Source organism: Mesoplodon mirus (assembly GCF_964341445.2).
Source record: "Mesoplodon mirus genome assembly, chromosome: 19".
Lineage (NCBI taxonomy): Eukaryota > Metazoa > Chordata > Mammalia > Artiodactyla > Ziphiidae > Mesoplodon > Mesoplodon mirus.
In genome coordinates, this window is record NC_138995.1 from 53,431,996 (window position 1) to 53,449,256 (window position 17,261).

The following is a 17,261-nucleotide window of genomic DNA, read 5'->3' on the forward strand; positions in this document are numbered from 1 at the left end:
TGTGCATAAGGAGTGGGGATGGGGGGGTCCACCCCTCCCTGGAGGCTAGGCGGGAACCAAAAAACATGGCCCCCGCCTACCCTGGCTGTTGACATCAGTAGCAGATGTGGAGGTGGCGGAGGGCGGGGGGAGGGGAGCTGTCCTGGGCCTCACTTCCGGTGAGGCTGATGTTGGGGGGTGGGCAGAGCTGCAGGCCTAGGGCAGGGGGTGGGAGGCGTGCGAGTAGGGGAGTTGGGGGGCCTCAGGGAAAAACTGAAGGTGACCGCTTCCCACCCTGGGCACCCTCCCAAACTGAAAGCAGACGCCGAAACACAAACCCTACCCTCACTCTGGCCTCTCCTGCCACCCTTTCCCTCCTCCCTTCTCTTCACTAGAGAGCCAGAAGTATCTTTTTCTTTGTCAATTATCTAACAAGGAAGTTTTCAAACACACAACAGTAGAGAGAATATAGTACAATGAACCCGTGGGCCCATGACCGGACCTCATTCGATAATCATCAACTTTCGGCTAATTTTATTTCATCTATCACTCTCTTACAGTGATTTTAAAGCAAATCTCAGAAAATGATTGAATACACATTTCTAATAGTAAAGGACATTCCCCCCCCTCCAACATTTTATTATGACAATTTTCAAACATGCAGCAAAGTTGAGGGGATTATACGGGAATACCCATGGGCTACCGCCTAGGCTCCCCCACTTTGGTTGCCATGCTGCATTAGCACATTTCTTTCCACCTGCCCAGCCAGCTCATTGTTTTAGGCTTTTCAGAATAAATTGCAGGGAATTCCCTGGCGGTCCAGTGGTTAGAACTCTGCACTTCCACTGTGGAGGCGCAGGTTCGAATCTCTGATCAGGGAACTAAGATCCCGCGTGCCATGCCGCATGGCCAAAAACAAACAAAAAGATAAATTGCAGACATCGACCTCTGAATGCTTCAGCAATGCATAGATCGTTAGCTAAAGTTTCCCTTTTTTTTTTTAAATTTTCCATGATGTTATCGCTTTATTTTTTGGCTTAAATTCTACAGAGGTAGCACAAAACAGTGATATGATGGAAAATAGAAAGATGCGATGGGGATCAGATCCTAACTTTGCCACTTTCTAGTTGATGACACCTTCACTGAGGATTTAGCATCTAAAAGACTTACCAAACCTAAAAGAAGAGATGTGAAAAATTCTGGAACTTAATAGGAACAAAATACACGCTAAGTTCTTGGATTTATTATTACTACTTTTTATGTCAGTGTGATATGAAAAGGAATGAATGAGGTTTGAGGTTTCCTCCTTTTAAATTAAGGCAATGACTTGCTTTCCTTTGCACTCAAAATTCACATTCAAGGAACTTTGGGATCAGAAACACCAGCAAATTCATTTATTTGAGGAAGGATGGACCTTGCACTGTATCAATATGAAAGTTGACATGAATTAGGATGATTCCAGTAGCAGGCAAAAGAAAAACAAAAACTCAAAATGTCTTAAACAATAATTATTGGACCCCAAAGTAAAAGTATTTACAATCAGTGTGGTGTTCAGTTTGGTTTTTTTTTTGGGGGGGATGTAAAATATACATAACATAATATTTATCATTTTCACCACTTGTAAGTGTATGATTCAGTGGCATTAAATATATTCACAATGTATAACCATCACACTATCTATACCCAAAACTTTCATTATGCCCAACAAAGACTCCTAACTTATTAAGAAAATAACTCCCCTTTAAAATCCACTCTTTTTTTTTTTTTTTTTGGCCACACGGCTTGCAGGATCTTAGTTCCCTGACTGAACCCAGGCCCACAGCAGTGAAAGCGTGGAGTCCTAACCACTGGACCACCAGGGAATTCCCTAAAATCCACTTTTTAAGAGTCACAACCAAGATACCCATTTTCACACCTATCACAGTTAGCAATTTTGCTGTGTTAGTGTTCACGTTTCCCTGATGGTTGCAGAAATGTACTTCATAGGCGTGTTTGTTCAAATCAACATCCAAAGTCTCATCCTGCAGTGCCTTCATTTGGATGCTTAGGTCTTCCAAAGCTGTAACCATTCCCCAACCTTTTGTATGCCCCTTATTTTTTGAATTTTTATTGAAATATAGTTGATTTACAATGTTGTGTTACTTTCAGATGTACAGCACAGGGATTCAATTATACATAAACATAAATATATATAATTCTTTTTTTTATATTCTCTTCCATTATAGGTTATTACAAGATATTGAGTAATTCCCTGTGCTATACAGTAGGTCCTTGCTGGTTATCTATTTTATATATAGTAGGGTGTATATTTTAAGTCCAAACTGCTAATTTATCCCTCCCCGCCTTTCCCCTTTGGTAATGTCACTAATTTCTTCAAGAAACTAGTCACACAGGGTCATTTGCCCTGTGTCATTTTTCACATCCCAGATTTGGCTGCTGGCATCTTTGGGGTGTTACTCAAGATGTCTTTCCATTGCCAGGAACTCTCTGTAAACTGGAAGTTAGATCAGATTTGGGCTCATTCTGGCCCAAGAGCTCCTTACTGGGTGGGCTGGGCCCCTTCCAGGCGCATCACATCTCAATAATAAATGTTCCCATATAGTGTGTCCAGGTCCTGATCCCTCTGTTAGAAAGTTTCCCATCAACTTTTCACTTACTGGCCTTTAAAACCAAATCAAATCAGGTCTCTCCCCTACTCTGGCCCCCAGTGGGGGGGGCACCGTTGGTGGGAATGTAAATTGGTGTGGCCACTACGGAAAACAATATGGAGGTTCCTCAAAAAATTAAAAATAGAATTGTCATAGGAGCCAGCAATCCCACTTCTTGGTATATATCCAAAGGAAACAAAATCAGTATCCCAAAAGAGACATCTGCACCCCTGTGTCCATGGCAGCATTATTCACGATAGCCAAGATACAGAAGCAATCTAAGTGTCAGCAGATGAGTGGATAAAGAAAATGTGACAGGCTTCCCTGGTGGTACAGTGGTTAGGAATCCGCTTGCCAATGCAGGTGACAGGGGTTCAAGCCCTGGTCCGGGAGGATACGACATGCCGCGGAGCAGCTAAGCCACAACTACTGAGCCTGCACTCTAGAGCCCATGAGCCTCAGCTACTGAAGCCCGTGTGCCTAGAGCTCATGCTCCGCCCAACAAGAGAAGCCACTGCAATGAGAAGACTGCGCACCACAACAAAGAGTAGCCCCCGCTCGCCGCAACTAGGGAAAGCCCACGCGCAGCGACGAAGACCCAATGCAGCCAAAATTTTAAAAAATATATATTAAAAAAAAAGAAAATGTGATATAGATATATAACAATATATTCAGCCATAAAAAAGAAGGAAATCCTGCCATTTGTGACAAACATGGATGGACCTTGAAGTCATTATGCTAAGTGAAATAAGTCAGACAGAGAAAGACAAATACTGTATGATCTCACTTATATGTGGAATCTAAAAAAGCTGAATTCATAGAAACAGATGTCATGTAGCATGGTGACTATAGTTAATAAAACTGTATTATACATTTGAAAGTTGCTAAGAGAGTAGATCTTAAAAGTTTCATAACGAAAAAAATTGTAACTGCGTAGTGATGGACGTTAACTAGACTTACTGTGGTGACCATTTCACAACATATACAAATATTGAATCACTGTGTACATCTGAAACTAATATAGTGTTATATGTCAATTGTCTCTCAATAAAAATTAATTAAGTAAAAGAATTGTTGTTGCCAGAGGCTGGGGGTGGGGGAGAAATGGGGAGATGTTGATCAAAGGGTACAGATTTTCAGTTACAAGATGAATAAGTTCTGGGGACCTAATGTACAGCATGGTGACTATAGCTAATACTGTATTGTATACTTGAAATTTACTAAGAGAGTAGATCTTAAATGTTCTCACCATACACACCAAAAAATGGTAACTATGTGAGGTAATGGATGGGTTAATTAACTTTATTGTGGTAATCCCTTTGCAATATATACATGTAGTAAATCATGTTGAACACCCTAAATTTATTTATTTATTTATTCATTCATGTATTTATTTATTTATTTATTTTGGCACGCTGCATGGCTTGTGGGATCTTAGTTCCCCAGTTCCCCAGCCAGGGATCGAACCTGGGCCCTCAGCAGTGAAAGGGCCAAGTCCTAACCACTGGACCGCCGGGGAATTCCCCATTAAATTTATACATTTTGGCCAATTATCCCTCAGTAAAGCTGGGTGGGGGGAATAGCCCCTTAGTGCATTCTGTCATATTTAGAATAAAAGCCAAAGTCCTCCTCCCCAGGCCAATGCCCTCCCTGAGCTCACCCACTCCCTGACCCCCATCCATTCCAGCCACATGGGTCTTCTCCTTGAAGTTCCCTGCAAGCCTGCCCCCAGGCCTTTGCACTGGCTGTTCCCTCTGCCTGGAATGCCCTTTCCTATATGACTCACTTGCTAATTTACTTCAGATCTTGATCATAACCTCAGAGAGGACTTCCCTGACTACTTTCTCTAAAATGGCACTCCCCCCCTCCCCTTGATATCCCTTCTCCAGCTTTATTTTTCTTCACTGACGGTGTTGCAATCTGATAAATATTTCTCTGGCTGTTCTCCCTCTTCCACTTGGAATATGAGCTCCGTGAAGGCAGTCTTGCTCACTGTGGAATCCCCGCCTCTGGCACAGGGAACATTTCTATCCACCTGTCCATCTCACCTTTTTTTTTTTTTTTTGGCCGTGCCTCACGACTTTCAGGATCTTAGTTCCCCGACCAGGGATTGGAACCTGCACCTTCAGCAGTTCAGCAATGAAAGCTGAGTCCTAACCACTGGACAGCCAGGGAATTCCCCCATCTCATTTTTAAAAGGCATTTGAGGGACTTCCCTGGTGGTCCAGTGGTTTAAAAGACTCCACGCTTCCACTGTAGGGCTAGGGTTCCATCCCTGGTGGGGGAAATAAGATCCCACATGCCGCACAGCGGGACCATAATAAAATAAAAAACAAAATAAAAATACTATGTATAAAAAATAAATAAATAAAATGCATTTGAAAGCCAATTGCAAACACATATTTGTTACTCAGCAAATAGTTCTTGAAAGAACAAACACAGATTCAAGTTGGCCACGCACACAGCTGGGTCCACCGTGTCCTAGGTGTGTAGGGCCACCCAGCATATTCAAACAAGTGGGCAGATCTTTGCACATATTTGCATCCCCCCAAAATACCACAATAATTAATTGGCCCCTTTATGAAAAGTCTTTTACATGGTGGTGGGGACACAGTGGTACCAAAGATATACCCAGTGCCTACACTTCCAGAGCCCACAGACCATGAGACACACAGTCACACCAATAAATATATTGTGACAACCCAAACCAAAGAAAAGGACAAAGTGTTAGGAGTGAACAACACGGGGACCTAGAGTTAACTGGGAAGGACCAGGCAGTGATGCCAAGGAGAAGGGACAATTGAGATGGGGCTGAGGGGTGTGTAGGAGTTGGGGGCATAGAGCTGCAGGAGGAGGCCCTAAAGCTTGTGAACAAGAGAAAGGAGCCAGGTGGACATGAGGGGTAACAAGGTAAGCAGTTTGGGGGTTTATCTTGGAAGGTTTTGGGGCAAAGGTGGAAAAGGGTTTGATTTGGGATTGAGAGACATTCTTCTTGCTGTTGACAGGTTAGAGGGAGGGAGAATGGAGGCCAGGAGACCAGGGAGGAGGCCAGAGCAGGGGTCCAGGTGGGAGAAGATGGGGCTGGACCAGGGTGAGACCACGGGAAGGACAGCAAGGCCAGGCAGGAGAAAGGTTTGTGGAGCTAAATCGAATCCTCCTTGGTACCTGGAAACTTATTGAGGGTGGGGGCTGTCCAAAGGACCCTGAGGGTCGGGCTTGGGTGGCAGAATAGATGCTGAGGCTGTCACTGAAATGGGACACAAATGACACAGCTCAGGAAAGCTGATGAGGAAGAGCCCTGAGTGCCAGGTTGTGGAGCCGGGAGCTCGCCCTGAGGGCAGTGGGGAGCCAAGGTTAAGCAGGGAGGGGACAGGGTCAGATTTGAGTTTCAGAAACATCCCTCTGCTTATGAATGGGAGATGGGTTGGAGGGAGTAAGAGTGGAGGCAAGGAGGCCTGGGGGGAGGCCAGGGAGGAGGCCAAGGCAGGGTCCTGGTGGGAAAGGATGGGGCTGGACTCCTCGGAGTGAGAAGAGGCAGGTGGGAGAGACATCGGGAGCCTGAAAGGAGAGGAGTTTATAAGGAGCTGTAGGGATACCAATACAGAAACAGAACAGCCAAGAGCAGAGAGATGGGTGCCCAGCCCCCTCCTACACAGACACTCAGGCTTGCAGAGGCCCCCCCCGACCTCCACCATGTGCAAAACACATGGTGGGAAGTAAATGGACAAGCAGGAGAACCAACACACAGGCCCTGGATCTACAAGGATCAGGATACACAATCCAGCAGAGGGAGACAGCAATGCAAGTGCACAGAGAGACATACAGATGAGATGCAAAAAATCAAGGGCACCTTGTCAGCTGTCGTCACCACGTGCAAAAAACTGCACGTGCACTGCCCCAGGACAGCTTCCCCGTAGCCTGCTAAGTGGGTTCTATTGCTATTCCCACTTTACAGATGGACAAACCAAGGCTCAGGGAGGCCAGTCACTTGTAAGGTCACAGGGTTAGTGGTAGAGGCGGGGTTCCCACCCAGGTCTTTGGGCACCCCTGTGAGTGCCCATCCACTGGTGTCCTGTTTCCGTGCCCATGTGGATCTCTTTTGTATGAGGATCCACGTGTCCCCAAGTCTTCCCCCACGGATGCCCACGCGGCAGTGTCCTCCCGTTTCTGGTTTCTGAGGTTTCTCCAGGAATGGAGGAGCTCCTGACCTGACTTGTCTGAGTGTGAGCCCGTGGCGTGCCCCTGCGTGTCTCCTTCTGTCCCAGCCTCTGTGTGTGGATGACATCTGTGAGTGTGTGTGTGTGTGTGTCCTTGTCTGAGGAGCTGTGAGTGAGAGGGGGAGTGCCTGGCTAGGCTGGGCTAGGGGTGGAGGCAGGGGAGGGGGGCGTCGCAGAGGGGAGCGGAGTTCTGGAGGAATGTTTACCAGACACGGAGAGAGCCCAGAGGGACAGCGCCCAGAGCCGGGATAGGGAGACGCACAGCTTCCCTGCCTCGCTGGCCCACGATTAGGGGCGTAGCCACCTGGGGCCCCCTTCCCCCTCCTCAGCCTCCCTCCAGGGCCCCTTTAAGACAGAGCTGGACCTCTTCTCTCCGCGTTAACCCCTCGAAGTCCAGGTGGCCCCTTGGGCTCCGGCCGGTGGGCGGAGGCAGGGGTGGGGGGAGCCAGGGGCGGGGAAAGCGTTGCCCGAAATCTGGGAGGGAGAGAAGGAGGCAGGGGAGCTGGGAAGGCGCCGCTGAGCAGAGCCGGGTGAGGGCACCCCCCGCTCCGCTGTGCCAGGCGGGCAGTGCCAAATCCGGGGAGCCCGGAGCTGGGGGGAGGGCCGGGCACAACCCGGCCCTGCCCCCTCCCCCGCGGGGTGCCCAGCAACTTCTAAGGAAAGTTTGGCATTGATTGCGTGGTGCCCCGAGGATGGGCAGGGTCCTGCTGGCCTGGTGCTGGGCGCTGTGCTGCTGGGGGTGCGTGGCTCCCAAGGGTGAGTGATGGGGGGGGAGCTGGGGAAGGAGAGAGAGGAGAGGGATGGATGGCAGGTGTTTGAGGCGGGTGAGTCGGGAGTCCTGGTCTGGCTCAGGGAGTTTCCTTGGGACAACAGAGGGGGAGGGTGTACACAGAGACAAACCAAGAGAGGGAAAGAAAAAGGGACTCTTGAGAGAGGAGCAGAAGGACAAGAAACAGAAACTAAGAGGGTCAGAGATGGGAAGAGATGGACACAGACAGACAGACAGACAGGAGAAGCTGAGGGCAAGGGTAGGGGCTGGACTTGAGTTGGGGGCCTTGGGGAGAGGGGCTGAGCTGGGGGCTGCCCGGAAAGGAATCTTCCAGAAAGGACCCCTAAGTCAGGCAGCGGGATGAGGAGGCTCCAGAGCCCTAGGGGAAATCCCTCGTCACTGTCACCCCCACTTCTCCTTACCCCATGGCTGTTTGTCTGCGCGTTCCACCTCTGGGGCCAGGGGCTCTGCCTCCAGTCCTACCATCTCTGGGGGTCTCCATTTCTCTCTTTCTCTCCAGTCTCTGTCTTTATCTCTCCCTGTTCCCTAGGTGTCTCTATCACTGTCTCTGTCAGTCTGTTTTTGTCTCTTTCTGTCCGTTTCCCTCTGTGTGTCTCTCCTACCACTTTTTCCCCTCTGCGGGTGTCTCTCTCCATCTCTTATCCTCTGTCGCTCCGGGTGTCTGTCCCTCTCTGTCTGCCTAACTTTCTCTGGTTCCTCTCTCTGACTCTCCTTCCCTGTTTCTCTCTTTCTCCTCTCCCTCCCATCCCCTTTTCTTCCCCACCATCCACCAACCTAATCTGTCAAGTCTCTAGAGACCCTAAGGGAGGGCAGGCCAGCCAGGCAGTCAGGGCGTGGGAGGCTGCCAGATCCCGGGCCTACTCCCAACGGACGGAGGATGGAGGCCGGACCCCAGTCCCCTGGGAAGGCTCCCATCTTCCCCTCAAAGCCTCCACCCTCCACCCCCCCTGCTGAGGTCACTCTGCAACTATGTGGGCCTAAGGGCCTGGCGGGGTCCTGGCAGTAGGCAGGCCTGCACGGGTGGAACCGAGGAGTCGGAGGGGAGCAGGGTTTCCTGAGCGAATTCTTCCCCGTCTCCCTGCAGGCCCACAGGCTGAGGGGCACCCCTTCGTGGGGAGTCCAGGGAACATCACTGGTGCCCGAGGACTCATGGGGGCCCTTCGGTGTGAGCTCCAGGTTCAGGGGGAGCCCCCTGAGGTGACCTGGCTTCGGGATGGACAGGTCCTAGAGCTGGCAGACAGCACCCAGACCCAGGTGCCCCTGGGCGAAGACGGGCAGGATGACTGGAAAGTGGTCAGCCAACTCAGGTGCCCGGCCTCCCCTAACCAGACACGACCCGCATCCCTCCTGACCCCTGTGTCCCCACCTCCATCACATGGCGGGGTGCAAAGTCACTCGCAGGAGCCCCACCTGGGTTGGACCCCAGTGTGGCCACTCGCTAGCTGCGTGGCTTTGAGCATGTGACATAACTAACCCTGGCTTTCACTTTCCTCTTCTGTAAAATGCGTTAATAATAGTACCCACTTATTCGGTCTTACGAGTTTCTAGCCCAGGCTCTCCTCTTTCAGTTCTGAGGACCCCCTCCCCGGGTGCAGCTTTGACCCTGAACCTCTCTGTCCCTCCTCTTGCCCTGTCAGAATCTCGTCCCTGCAGCTCTCAGACGCTGGATGGTACCAGTGTGCCGTGGTCCTGGGCAGAAAGACCTTCGTGTCCCAGCCTGGCTACGTCGGGCTGGAGGGTGAGCCCTGGGCTCAGAGGTCGTGGGAGACCAAGAATCCTGAGGGGTCAGAGGGTGCTGGAGGATTCACGGCGTGCACTGGGGACGTACAACCTAGGAATGTCAGAGATCTTGGAGGGTCAGGCCGCTGGAGGGGTCTATAAATTATTGGGGGCAGGCCTGCACAAGATTATATGTTTTGGGCAGCGGGGGAGATATCTTTGGGGCTGTCAGCTGTCCTGAGGTCAGACATGGTTGGGGCAGGACATTTGGGGGTCAGATCAAGGATCTGAGGCACAAGGTAACCCTCTCCCTCACCCGCCAGGGGCCTCACTTTCCTCATAGGTAAAGTGGCATGAAGAGTAGGAGTAAGACATTCTGGAAAAGAGACATGAGAGGCTCAGATGCCCTGGGGCTCAGACATTGGTGGGGAGAGTCAGATATTGGGATCATGTTTCCTGGGGGATAGAGGTGTCCTGAGGGCTCAGACGTAGGGCTCAAAGACCCTGCACCCTACAACATCCTAGTGGTGAGGCAGACACCTAGGGGGCTCAGAGGGACCACAGCCTTCACCACTGCCCCCCGCCCAGGCCTGCCTTACTTCCTGGAGGAGCCTGAGGACAGGACTGTGGCTGCCAACACTCCCTTCAACCTGAGCTGCCGGGCCCAGGGACCCCCAGAGCCCGTGGACCTACTCTGGCTCCAGGATGCTGTCTACCTAGCGGCAACCGGGGACCACAGTGCCCAGCACACACTCCGTGTTCCAGGTGAGTCCAGGGATGTGGTCAGCTCGGTGCAGAGGGCCAGGCAGGATGGAAGTGGGGAGCCCTTCAAGCCTCTGTGTGAGGGTCTGCTCGTGCCTCTGTCCTTCTCTGTCTGTCTCTGTCTCTGAGTCTCCCTCTAGTTTTTTCTCTTTGTCTCTGAGTACCTCTGTCTCTGCCTTTCTGTCCCCATCTGTCTCGTTTCCCTCTGTATGTTTTCTTTCTGTCTCTGTTCTCCATCTCTCTCTGTTGCTCTGTGTGTCTGTCTCCCCGTCTCTCTGCTCTTTCCCCTCCATTCATGCCAGGCTCTCTGCAGAGAATTCTTTGTCCTGGGTTTCCTCTGAGCTGCTCCATGGCCAAGCGTGTGGGGGTCTGATGCCCCTTGTGTCAGCCCTGGACCCCAAGCAGGGCACTGGAATCAACTGGGCCTTCCTCTCCCCTAGCTCCTTACAGAAGTAACCCGAGATGGAGAGAGACACGACAGGTCTGAGTGACAGGAGAAACCCTCCCAGCCTCAGGGTGACCATCCCCTTCCACACCTCACAGATGGGGCAGGACCTAGCTTGGGGTCACACAGCGGTCAGCCAGAGTTGGGGGACACTGAGGAAAGAGGGGCGGAGGAACACAGATGGGGGAGGCTGGGTCAGTCAGAGGGAGGCGGCTGGACCTTGGAGGGCATCGGCTTCCAGCATCCCCAACCTGCTGCTTCCATCTGCTGGCGTGGGGAGGGGACTCCTGATGGGGGGGTCTCTTAGGGTGGAAGGAGGTGCCCACATTCCCAGCATTCCGGGGGCCCTGAGTGTACGGAGGAAGCAGGGGTGAGCATGCCGGCCTCCAGAGGGGTGACTCAGGCCCACAGCTCTGGGGCCTGAGTCAGCCTGGCAGGACCCGGGCAAAGGGGAGGGAGAGGGGGATGGTTCCCCCACCCCATCCCAGGAAGAGGGAGAAATGGGGGGCGCAGGTGTGAGAGGATCTGTGTGTGTATCAGCGTGTGAGGGAGCTGCCAGGTGGGGATTTCTGTGTGTGTCTCTGTGTGTGGGGCGGGGTGGGAGGTCTGGGTGTGTCCCTGTCCCTCTGAACCTGTGTCTCAGTGCATCTACCTGTTTGTATGAGGGTGTGCCTTAGTGAGGGCTGGCTTCTGTGGATGTCTCAGAGTGTGAGTGTGGGTGTGTGTGTGCGCGTGTGTGTGTGAGACTAGGTATGTTTCTGTCGCCTTAGGTGTCTGTTCCACTGTGTTTGGGTCTTTATGGCATGTTTCTGTAAGTTTCTCAGGGGCTGTCAGTGTGTGTGTGTGTGTGTGTGTGTGTGTGTGACTAAGTATCCCAGTGTCGGCCTGCTATCTGTCCTTCTTTGTGTTTGTGTGTTCACAGCTGTGTCTCTCTGTGAGAGGGTGGAGTGCCTATGCGTGTGTGAGAAGATGGCAGACTGATGAGCGGCAGTGTGCCTTGTGGCTGTTTTCCATACCTCCCTGTATAGAGGTGACAATGCCAGCTCACAGGCGTGTGCCTCTAGGTGTCAGTGTGTCTTAGTGGGAGCTTCTGTTTCTTTGTGGACTCAGCATGTGTCATTGGACAACTTGGTGTGTTTCTTGGTGTGGTTCCACTGCCTGTGGCTGTGTATGGATGGTTCTGTGATATCTGTGTATATGTCACAGGGTGAGCATGTTGGTATGTGACTCTGTCCCATGGACCCCTATAGATGTGTGTGTGTGTGTGTGTGTGTGTGATTCACAGCAGGTAGTAACAACACCCTTCTGCTTCTGTCTGCTCTCCTGGTATGTCAGTCCCAGCGCTGACTGCCTCTTGGTGGATGAACTTGAGGTACTCACCAGCCAGTGTGTATATATGTGTCTGTGCCACCCATATGCACAGGGCAGCATCTCCACGTTTGTGTGTCTGCAGCAACCCTGTGTGTCGATGCAAGTGTGTGTTTCCGTATCAGCCTGCATCTTGAGGAATGTGTCTGAAGCAACCTGAGTGTGTCCAGCTGTGTTTTGAAGGCTTGGCTGTGTTTCTGTGTGAGCCAGTCAACATCAACCTGATTTGTGTCCTGTTGTGTATCCGTTTGTCCACTTCAACCTCAACGTATGTTTGTTGCTTGGTGGGTGTATCTCGAACTGCGGGGAGGTTTGTGTGTCTGTCAGCTTCAGCCTAGGTGTGTATTGTGTTGCTAGGTGTTTGTAGTCAGTGTGTGCTCGTTCGATTGCGTGTTTGTGTTCGTGTATGTGTGTGTCTCTCTTTGTGTATGTGCATCAGTGTCAGCCCCTTGTGTATACATGTCAGTTGTAGAGTATGTTTTTGTGTCACTCCGTGTTTGCAACAGCATCCTCCTGTGTAGTTAACCAGTGCTGCTGTTTTCTGTTTTAGGGCCAGTAACGTGCCCTGTAGGCCCCTGTATGTTAAGTGTGATTCATTGTGTGTGTGTAGGAATTCGTGGTGTGTGCTGTATCAAGGAATTTCGTCCGTTTGTGTGTGTCTGTCCCTGGATCTGACTCAGGGCGTGCCCCCTCTCTCCTTCCATCCCTCCAATTCCCTCGGAAAAAGCAAACTGCGCTCTGGGGTGGGGGAGGGTGGCGCGGGGCGCCGAGGGGGAGAGGGACGGTACATCTGGAAAGCACATCTGGAGCTGGTCGTAGAGGGCGAGCCCGCAGGAGGGGAGGGGGTCCCAGGCCCTTTCGCCCCTGTCGCCCCCTCCCTCAAGGTGCGGGCCGCTGGGGCCCGGGAAGGGGGATCCCAGTCCGGCCGGAAGTGCCGGGGGGGGGCGCCCCGGTGACTCACGCGGGGGCAGGAATGCTGCGGTCGGAACTGGACTGGGCTCCAGACCCCCCTCCCGCCCCAGGCTCCAACGGCGGCGGGCAGCGCGGGCTCCCGCGCGGTGACCCTGGCGGACACCCACGTGCCAGGTGGCTGGACCGGACCCAGGCTCCCCGCCCCCTCGGGCAGCTCGCCCGGGGCTGTCCTGTGCCTCCCCAGGGCAGCGGAGGCTGCGGGCCGGGCACCTGACCTTGGCTGGGAAGTGCGGCCTGGGCAGCGGAGCTGGGGAGCTTCCCTGCCCACCCCCTTCCGGCCTCGCCGCCTTTCCCCTCCTTCCACTCCCTCTGCTAACTGAGAAAAGGAAACTTTGTGTCTTCGGGTAGCTGGTGGCGGTGGGAACACAGCACAGCACAGAACAAACGCAGGCATCCACAGACACGCAGAGAAACACAGGCAGATACAGATCTGCAGTCACACATAGATTGAAGACTTGGTCCTCCTTACATCCTGTCACCCAGACATTGTGGGTGTGCATGTCTCTGTTGCCGTGTGTGAATCTGTGTATGTTGTATAACTCTGTGTGTTGTGTATCTCTCTGTGTTTGTGTCTGCGTCTCTTGTGTTTGTCTGTGTACTTGTACGTGCCTTTGTGTGCATGCATGTGTGTGTATCTGCCTGTGTTCCCACCACCACCACACTGGGAAAGGGGAGGCAGTCCACCCCCAGACACTCAAAAACACACGAACTCACCCACGGAATTACACATACTCACATTGCTACGTACACACCCAGAAGTGCTCATAAGTACATAAATGTATCCACATAAATTCATCCACTCATTCAACAAACATTTATGGAGAACCTACTGTGTGCCAGGTCATCTTAGGCCCCAGGGGGGATACAGCAGGGGGCAAAACAGACAGAAACTCCTACCCTCCTGGGCTGACATGCTAGTGGGGTCAACACACAGTGAACAGGATACATAGGACTGTGTAAAGGATGCTGTGATGAGAAGAATCAAAGAGAAAGCAAAGCAGGGAAGAGGCTAGTTGTGGAGGGGAGGTTCCAATTTTCAACAAGGTGGTTGGGGACAGAGGCGACTGGAAGGTGGAATCTGAGTAACAAATGTGAAGGAGGGCGGGAGGGAGCCATGCGGATGTCTGTGGGAATGCTGTTCCAAGCAGAGGGAACAAACGTGCAGATTTCCTGAGGTGGGAGCATGCATAGTACCTTCTAGAAACATCAGGAGGCCAGTGGAGCTAGAGTGAGTGAGTGCGGGGGAGAGGGATTGGTAGCAGCCAGACTTGTCAATGAGCAAACACCTCTACATTTTCACACCTCCATGAGGGCCTGTTTCTTAAGTGTGTGTCTATTAGATGTGTATGCCTCGAGACAGGTGTCTGTGTGGCTCAGTGTGATTGTGTCTATTCTTGTGTGTATATGTGAGTGTGTGTACGTCTGTGTGTTTGTGTGTGTGTAGGTATGAGTATGTGCATTTCTGTTTTTTTTTTGATTACTTTTTTTCGTTTTTAAAAATTAATTTATTGTTTATTTATTTATTTTTGGCTGCGTTGGGTCTTCATCGTTGCGCGCAGGCTTTCTCTAGTTGCAGCGAGCGGGGGCTACTCTTCGACGCGGTGAGCGGGCTTCTCACTGCGGTGGCTTCTCTTGTTGCGGAGGATGGGCTCTAGGTGCGCAGGCTTCAGTAGTTATGGCGTGCAGGCTTTAGTAGTTGTGGCTCGCGGGCTCTAGAGCACAGGCTCAGTAAATGTGGCGCCCGAGCTTAGTTGCTCTGCGGCATGTGGGATCTTCCCACAACAGGGATGGAACCCGTGTCCCCTGCATTGGCAGGAGGATTCTTAACCACTGCGCCACCAGGGAAGTCCCCGAGTATGTGCGTTTCTGTATGTGAGTGTGTTTCTGTGTGCGCCTGTGTGTATAACTGTGTGTGCTGGTGCGTGCGTCTGGTGTGTCTATGTGTGAGTATGAGTGTTTCTGTGCGTCTGTATGTTTGTGTATGTATGTGTGTCTCTGTGCATAAGTGTGTGTGTGAATGTGTGTGCCTGTGTGTGTCTGTGTATGTGGTTCTGAGTGTATGTGTCTGTGTGTGTACGTGTGCATGTGTCTATCTCTGTGGGTGTCTGTGGGGTGGGGTGTTAGCTGGCCTTGTGTTTGGGGATGGAGGCCTGTGTTCCCAATGCATTATCTCCCTTTCCCACAATCTCCCTTCAAGCAGGTGCCCCTGGGTGCTAGACTGACCCTGTCGGGTAGGGCGTGGTGGAAGGGATGCTCAGTGTGGCCCGGGAGCCCCTCCTTCCCCTTTCTGACTGGACCTCTCCCTCATATGACTCCCCAGGCCTGAACAAGACTACTTCTTTCTCCTGTGAAGCCCATAACGCCAAGGGGGTCACCACATCCCGCACGGCCACCATCACAGGTGACAGGAAAGGGAGCTGGAGAGCTGGGTGTCAGAGGGTGGGGGGTGGGGTCAAAGGTCAGAGCTGGGGTTGAGGGCAGGGTGGGGAGCTTTGGGCAAGGGGTCAGCTCCTCCCCTCTTCTGTCCACAGTGCTCCCCCAGCGGCCCCGCGACCTCCACTTGGTTTCCAGCCAGCCGACGGAGCTGGAGGTGGCTTGGACCCCAGGCCTGAGCGGCATTTATCCCCTCACCCACTGCACCCTGCAGGTGAGACCTCAGGCTTTCCTCACCTCCGTCTCAGCCCTCCTTCCATCCACAGCCACAGACCCTCATCCTCTCCCTGGGAAACCAGCCCTTCCCACAGATTCGTGTGTTGAGAAGGACTAGAGCCTTTGGTTAAGCCAGATGTCCTGGGTTCAAATCCTGACTCCACCAGCTGCTGGCCACATGAGCTTGGGCAGGTGACACCACCTCCCTGGGTCTCAGTTCTCTCATCTATAAAATGGGCATAATGGTGGTACCTACCTGATAGGCTGACTGTGGGGATTCAATGAGTGAATGCGATTAACAAACTTAAAATAGTATCTGGAACTTTGGAAATATGTAATAAACTATTGGTTGCTTTTGGGAATTCCCTGGTGGTCCAGTGGTTAGGACTCTGCGCTTTCACTGCCGAGGGCGTGGGTTCAGCCCCTGGTTGGGGAACTAAGATCCTGCAAGCCATGTGGCACTGCCAAAAAATCCCAAACAAACACTATTGGCTGTTTTCATTTTTTTAGTGTTAGTGATATTGACTCTAGCTGGAATGGGAACCCCTAGACAGCAGGGCCCAGAGTCATCACTGGGTACCCACAGCCCTGTACTTCTCCTGTCCCAGCCCTGACCACCCTGGCTTGTCACTGTCTGGGGGTGAGTCTGTCTCCCCCTGGACTGTGAGCTCTGGGAGGGCAGGGCTGGCCTGGTTTAGCCACCACTGGGTCCCTATTATTGCCCAGCGCAGGGCCAGACATCGACTAGGGAATGTTTGCTGGAAGAATACCTAACAATTGAGATGAGCTAGACCCAGCCTTCTGCACTGAAGTTGCTCCTACTCTAGAATAAGAAAAACAAACCAACACACATCTCTGAATATGAGATCCAGTTCTGGCCTGAAGCTCTCTGAGATTTGAGAGTTTAAGTGAGGATGGGACAGTGTCTGTGATGGGAGATGACAATAATGGAAAATGACCAACTTTTATTGAATGTCACCTATGTGCTGCGCCTTGCATTACAGCTTTTCACACAGCCCCTCGAGTGTTTGTGAAGTAGGGTCTATGGATACACCCATTTTCCAGATGAAGTAACTAAGGCTCAGGGTAGTTAAGCAACTTGCCCAAGGTTACAGACAGGAAGTGGCAGACGTGGGATTCGAACTCTTGTCTCGCCAAACCCAAAGGGCACTCCTGACCTCCTAAAGACCATTTAGAGCCAGTGCTTGATTAAACGGGAGCTGCCTTTCTTATAAGAAAGACCCTGGCCCTGGAGACAACCTCACATTCACTTGACATTTTAACCCCAGAAAGTAATGGCTATTCATCTTCCCTTTTTTTTTTTTTTTTCCAATATGCGGGCCTCTCACTGTCGTGGCCTCTCCCGCTGTGGAGCACAGGCTCCGGACGCGCAGGCCCAGCGGCCATGGCTCACAGGCCCAGCCACTCTGCGGCATGTGGGATCTTCCCTGACTGGGGCACAAACCCATGTCCCCTGCATTGGCAGGCGGACTCTCAACCACTGCGCCACCAGGGAAGCCCCCATCTTCCCATTTTCAAGATAAGAAACTGAGGCCCAGAGAGGGGAAGTGACCTGCCTTCCCCAATGGCTAAAAAGGATAAAACCATTTCAATCCCAGAGGCCAGGCTGATTTGGTAAGACCTCAAATGCCAGGTCAGGCACCAACTGTACCCACAACCCACATCCATCCAGTGTCCCCAAGAAAGCAGAA

The 17,261-nt window shown here is 52.0% G+C and overlaps 1 protein-coding gene across 3 annotated transcripts in view; it reads left to right on the forward strand.

Moving 5' to 3' along the window:
- The first annotated feature begins 7,305 nt into the window (after window positions 1-7,305).
- The window catches only part of AXL (AXL receptor tyrosine kinase), a 30,181-nt gene continuing 20,225 nt past the window's right edge, over window positions 7,306-17,261 (forward strand). Inside the window, exons 1-6 of one of the 3 annotated variants that reach the window (XM_082605907.1) lie at window positions 7,306-7,600; window positions 8,719-8,941; window positions 9,272-9,372; window positions 9,942-10,118; window positions 15,221-15,301; window positions 15,432-15,547. In XM_082605907.1, the coding sequence (XP_082462033.1) occupies window positions 7,537-7,600; window positions 8,719-8,941; window positions 9,272-9,372; window positions 9,942-10,118; window positions 15,221-15,301; window positions 15,432-15,547 (762 nt within the window). In that variant the 5' untranslated portion in view covers window positions 7,306-7,536. The remainder of the gene's footprint in view (window positions 7,601-8,718; window positions 8,942-9,271; window positions 9,373-9,941; window positions 10,119-15,220; window positions 15,302-15,431; window positions 15,548-17,261) is intronic. The other 2 variants (XM_082605906.1, XM_082605908.1) reach the window with 2 other exon arrangements.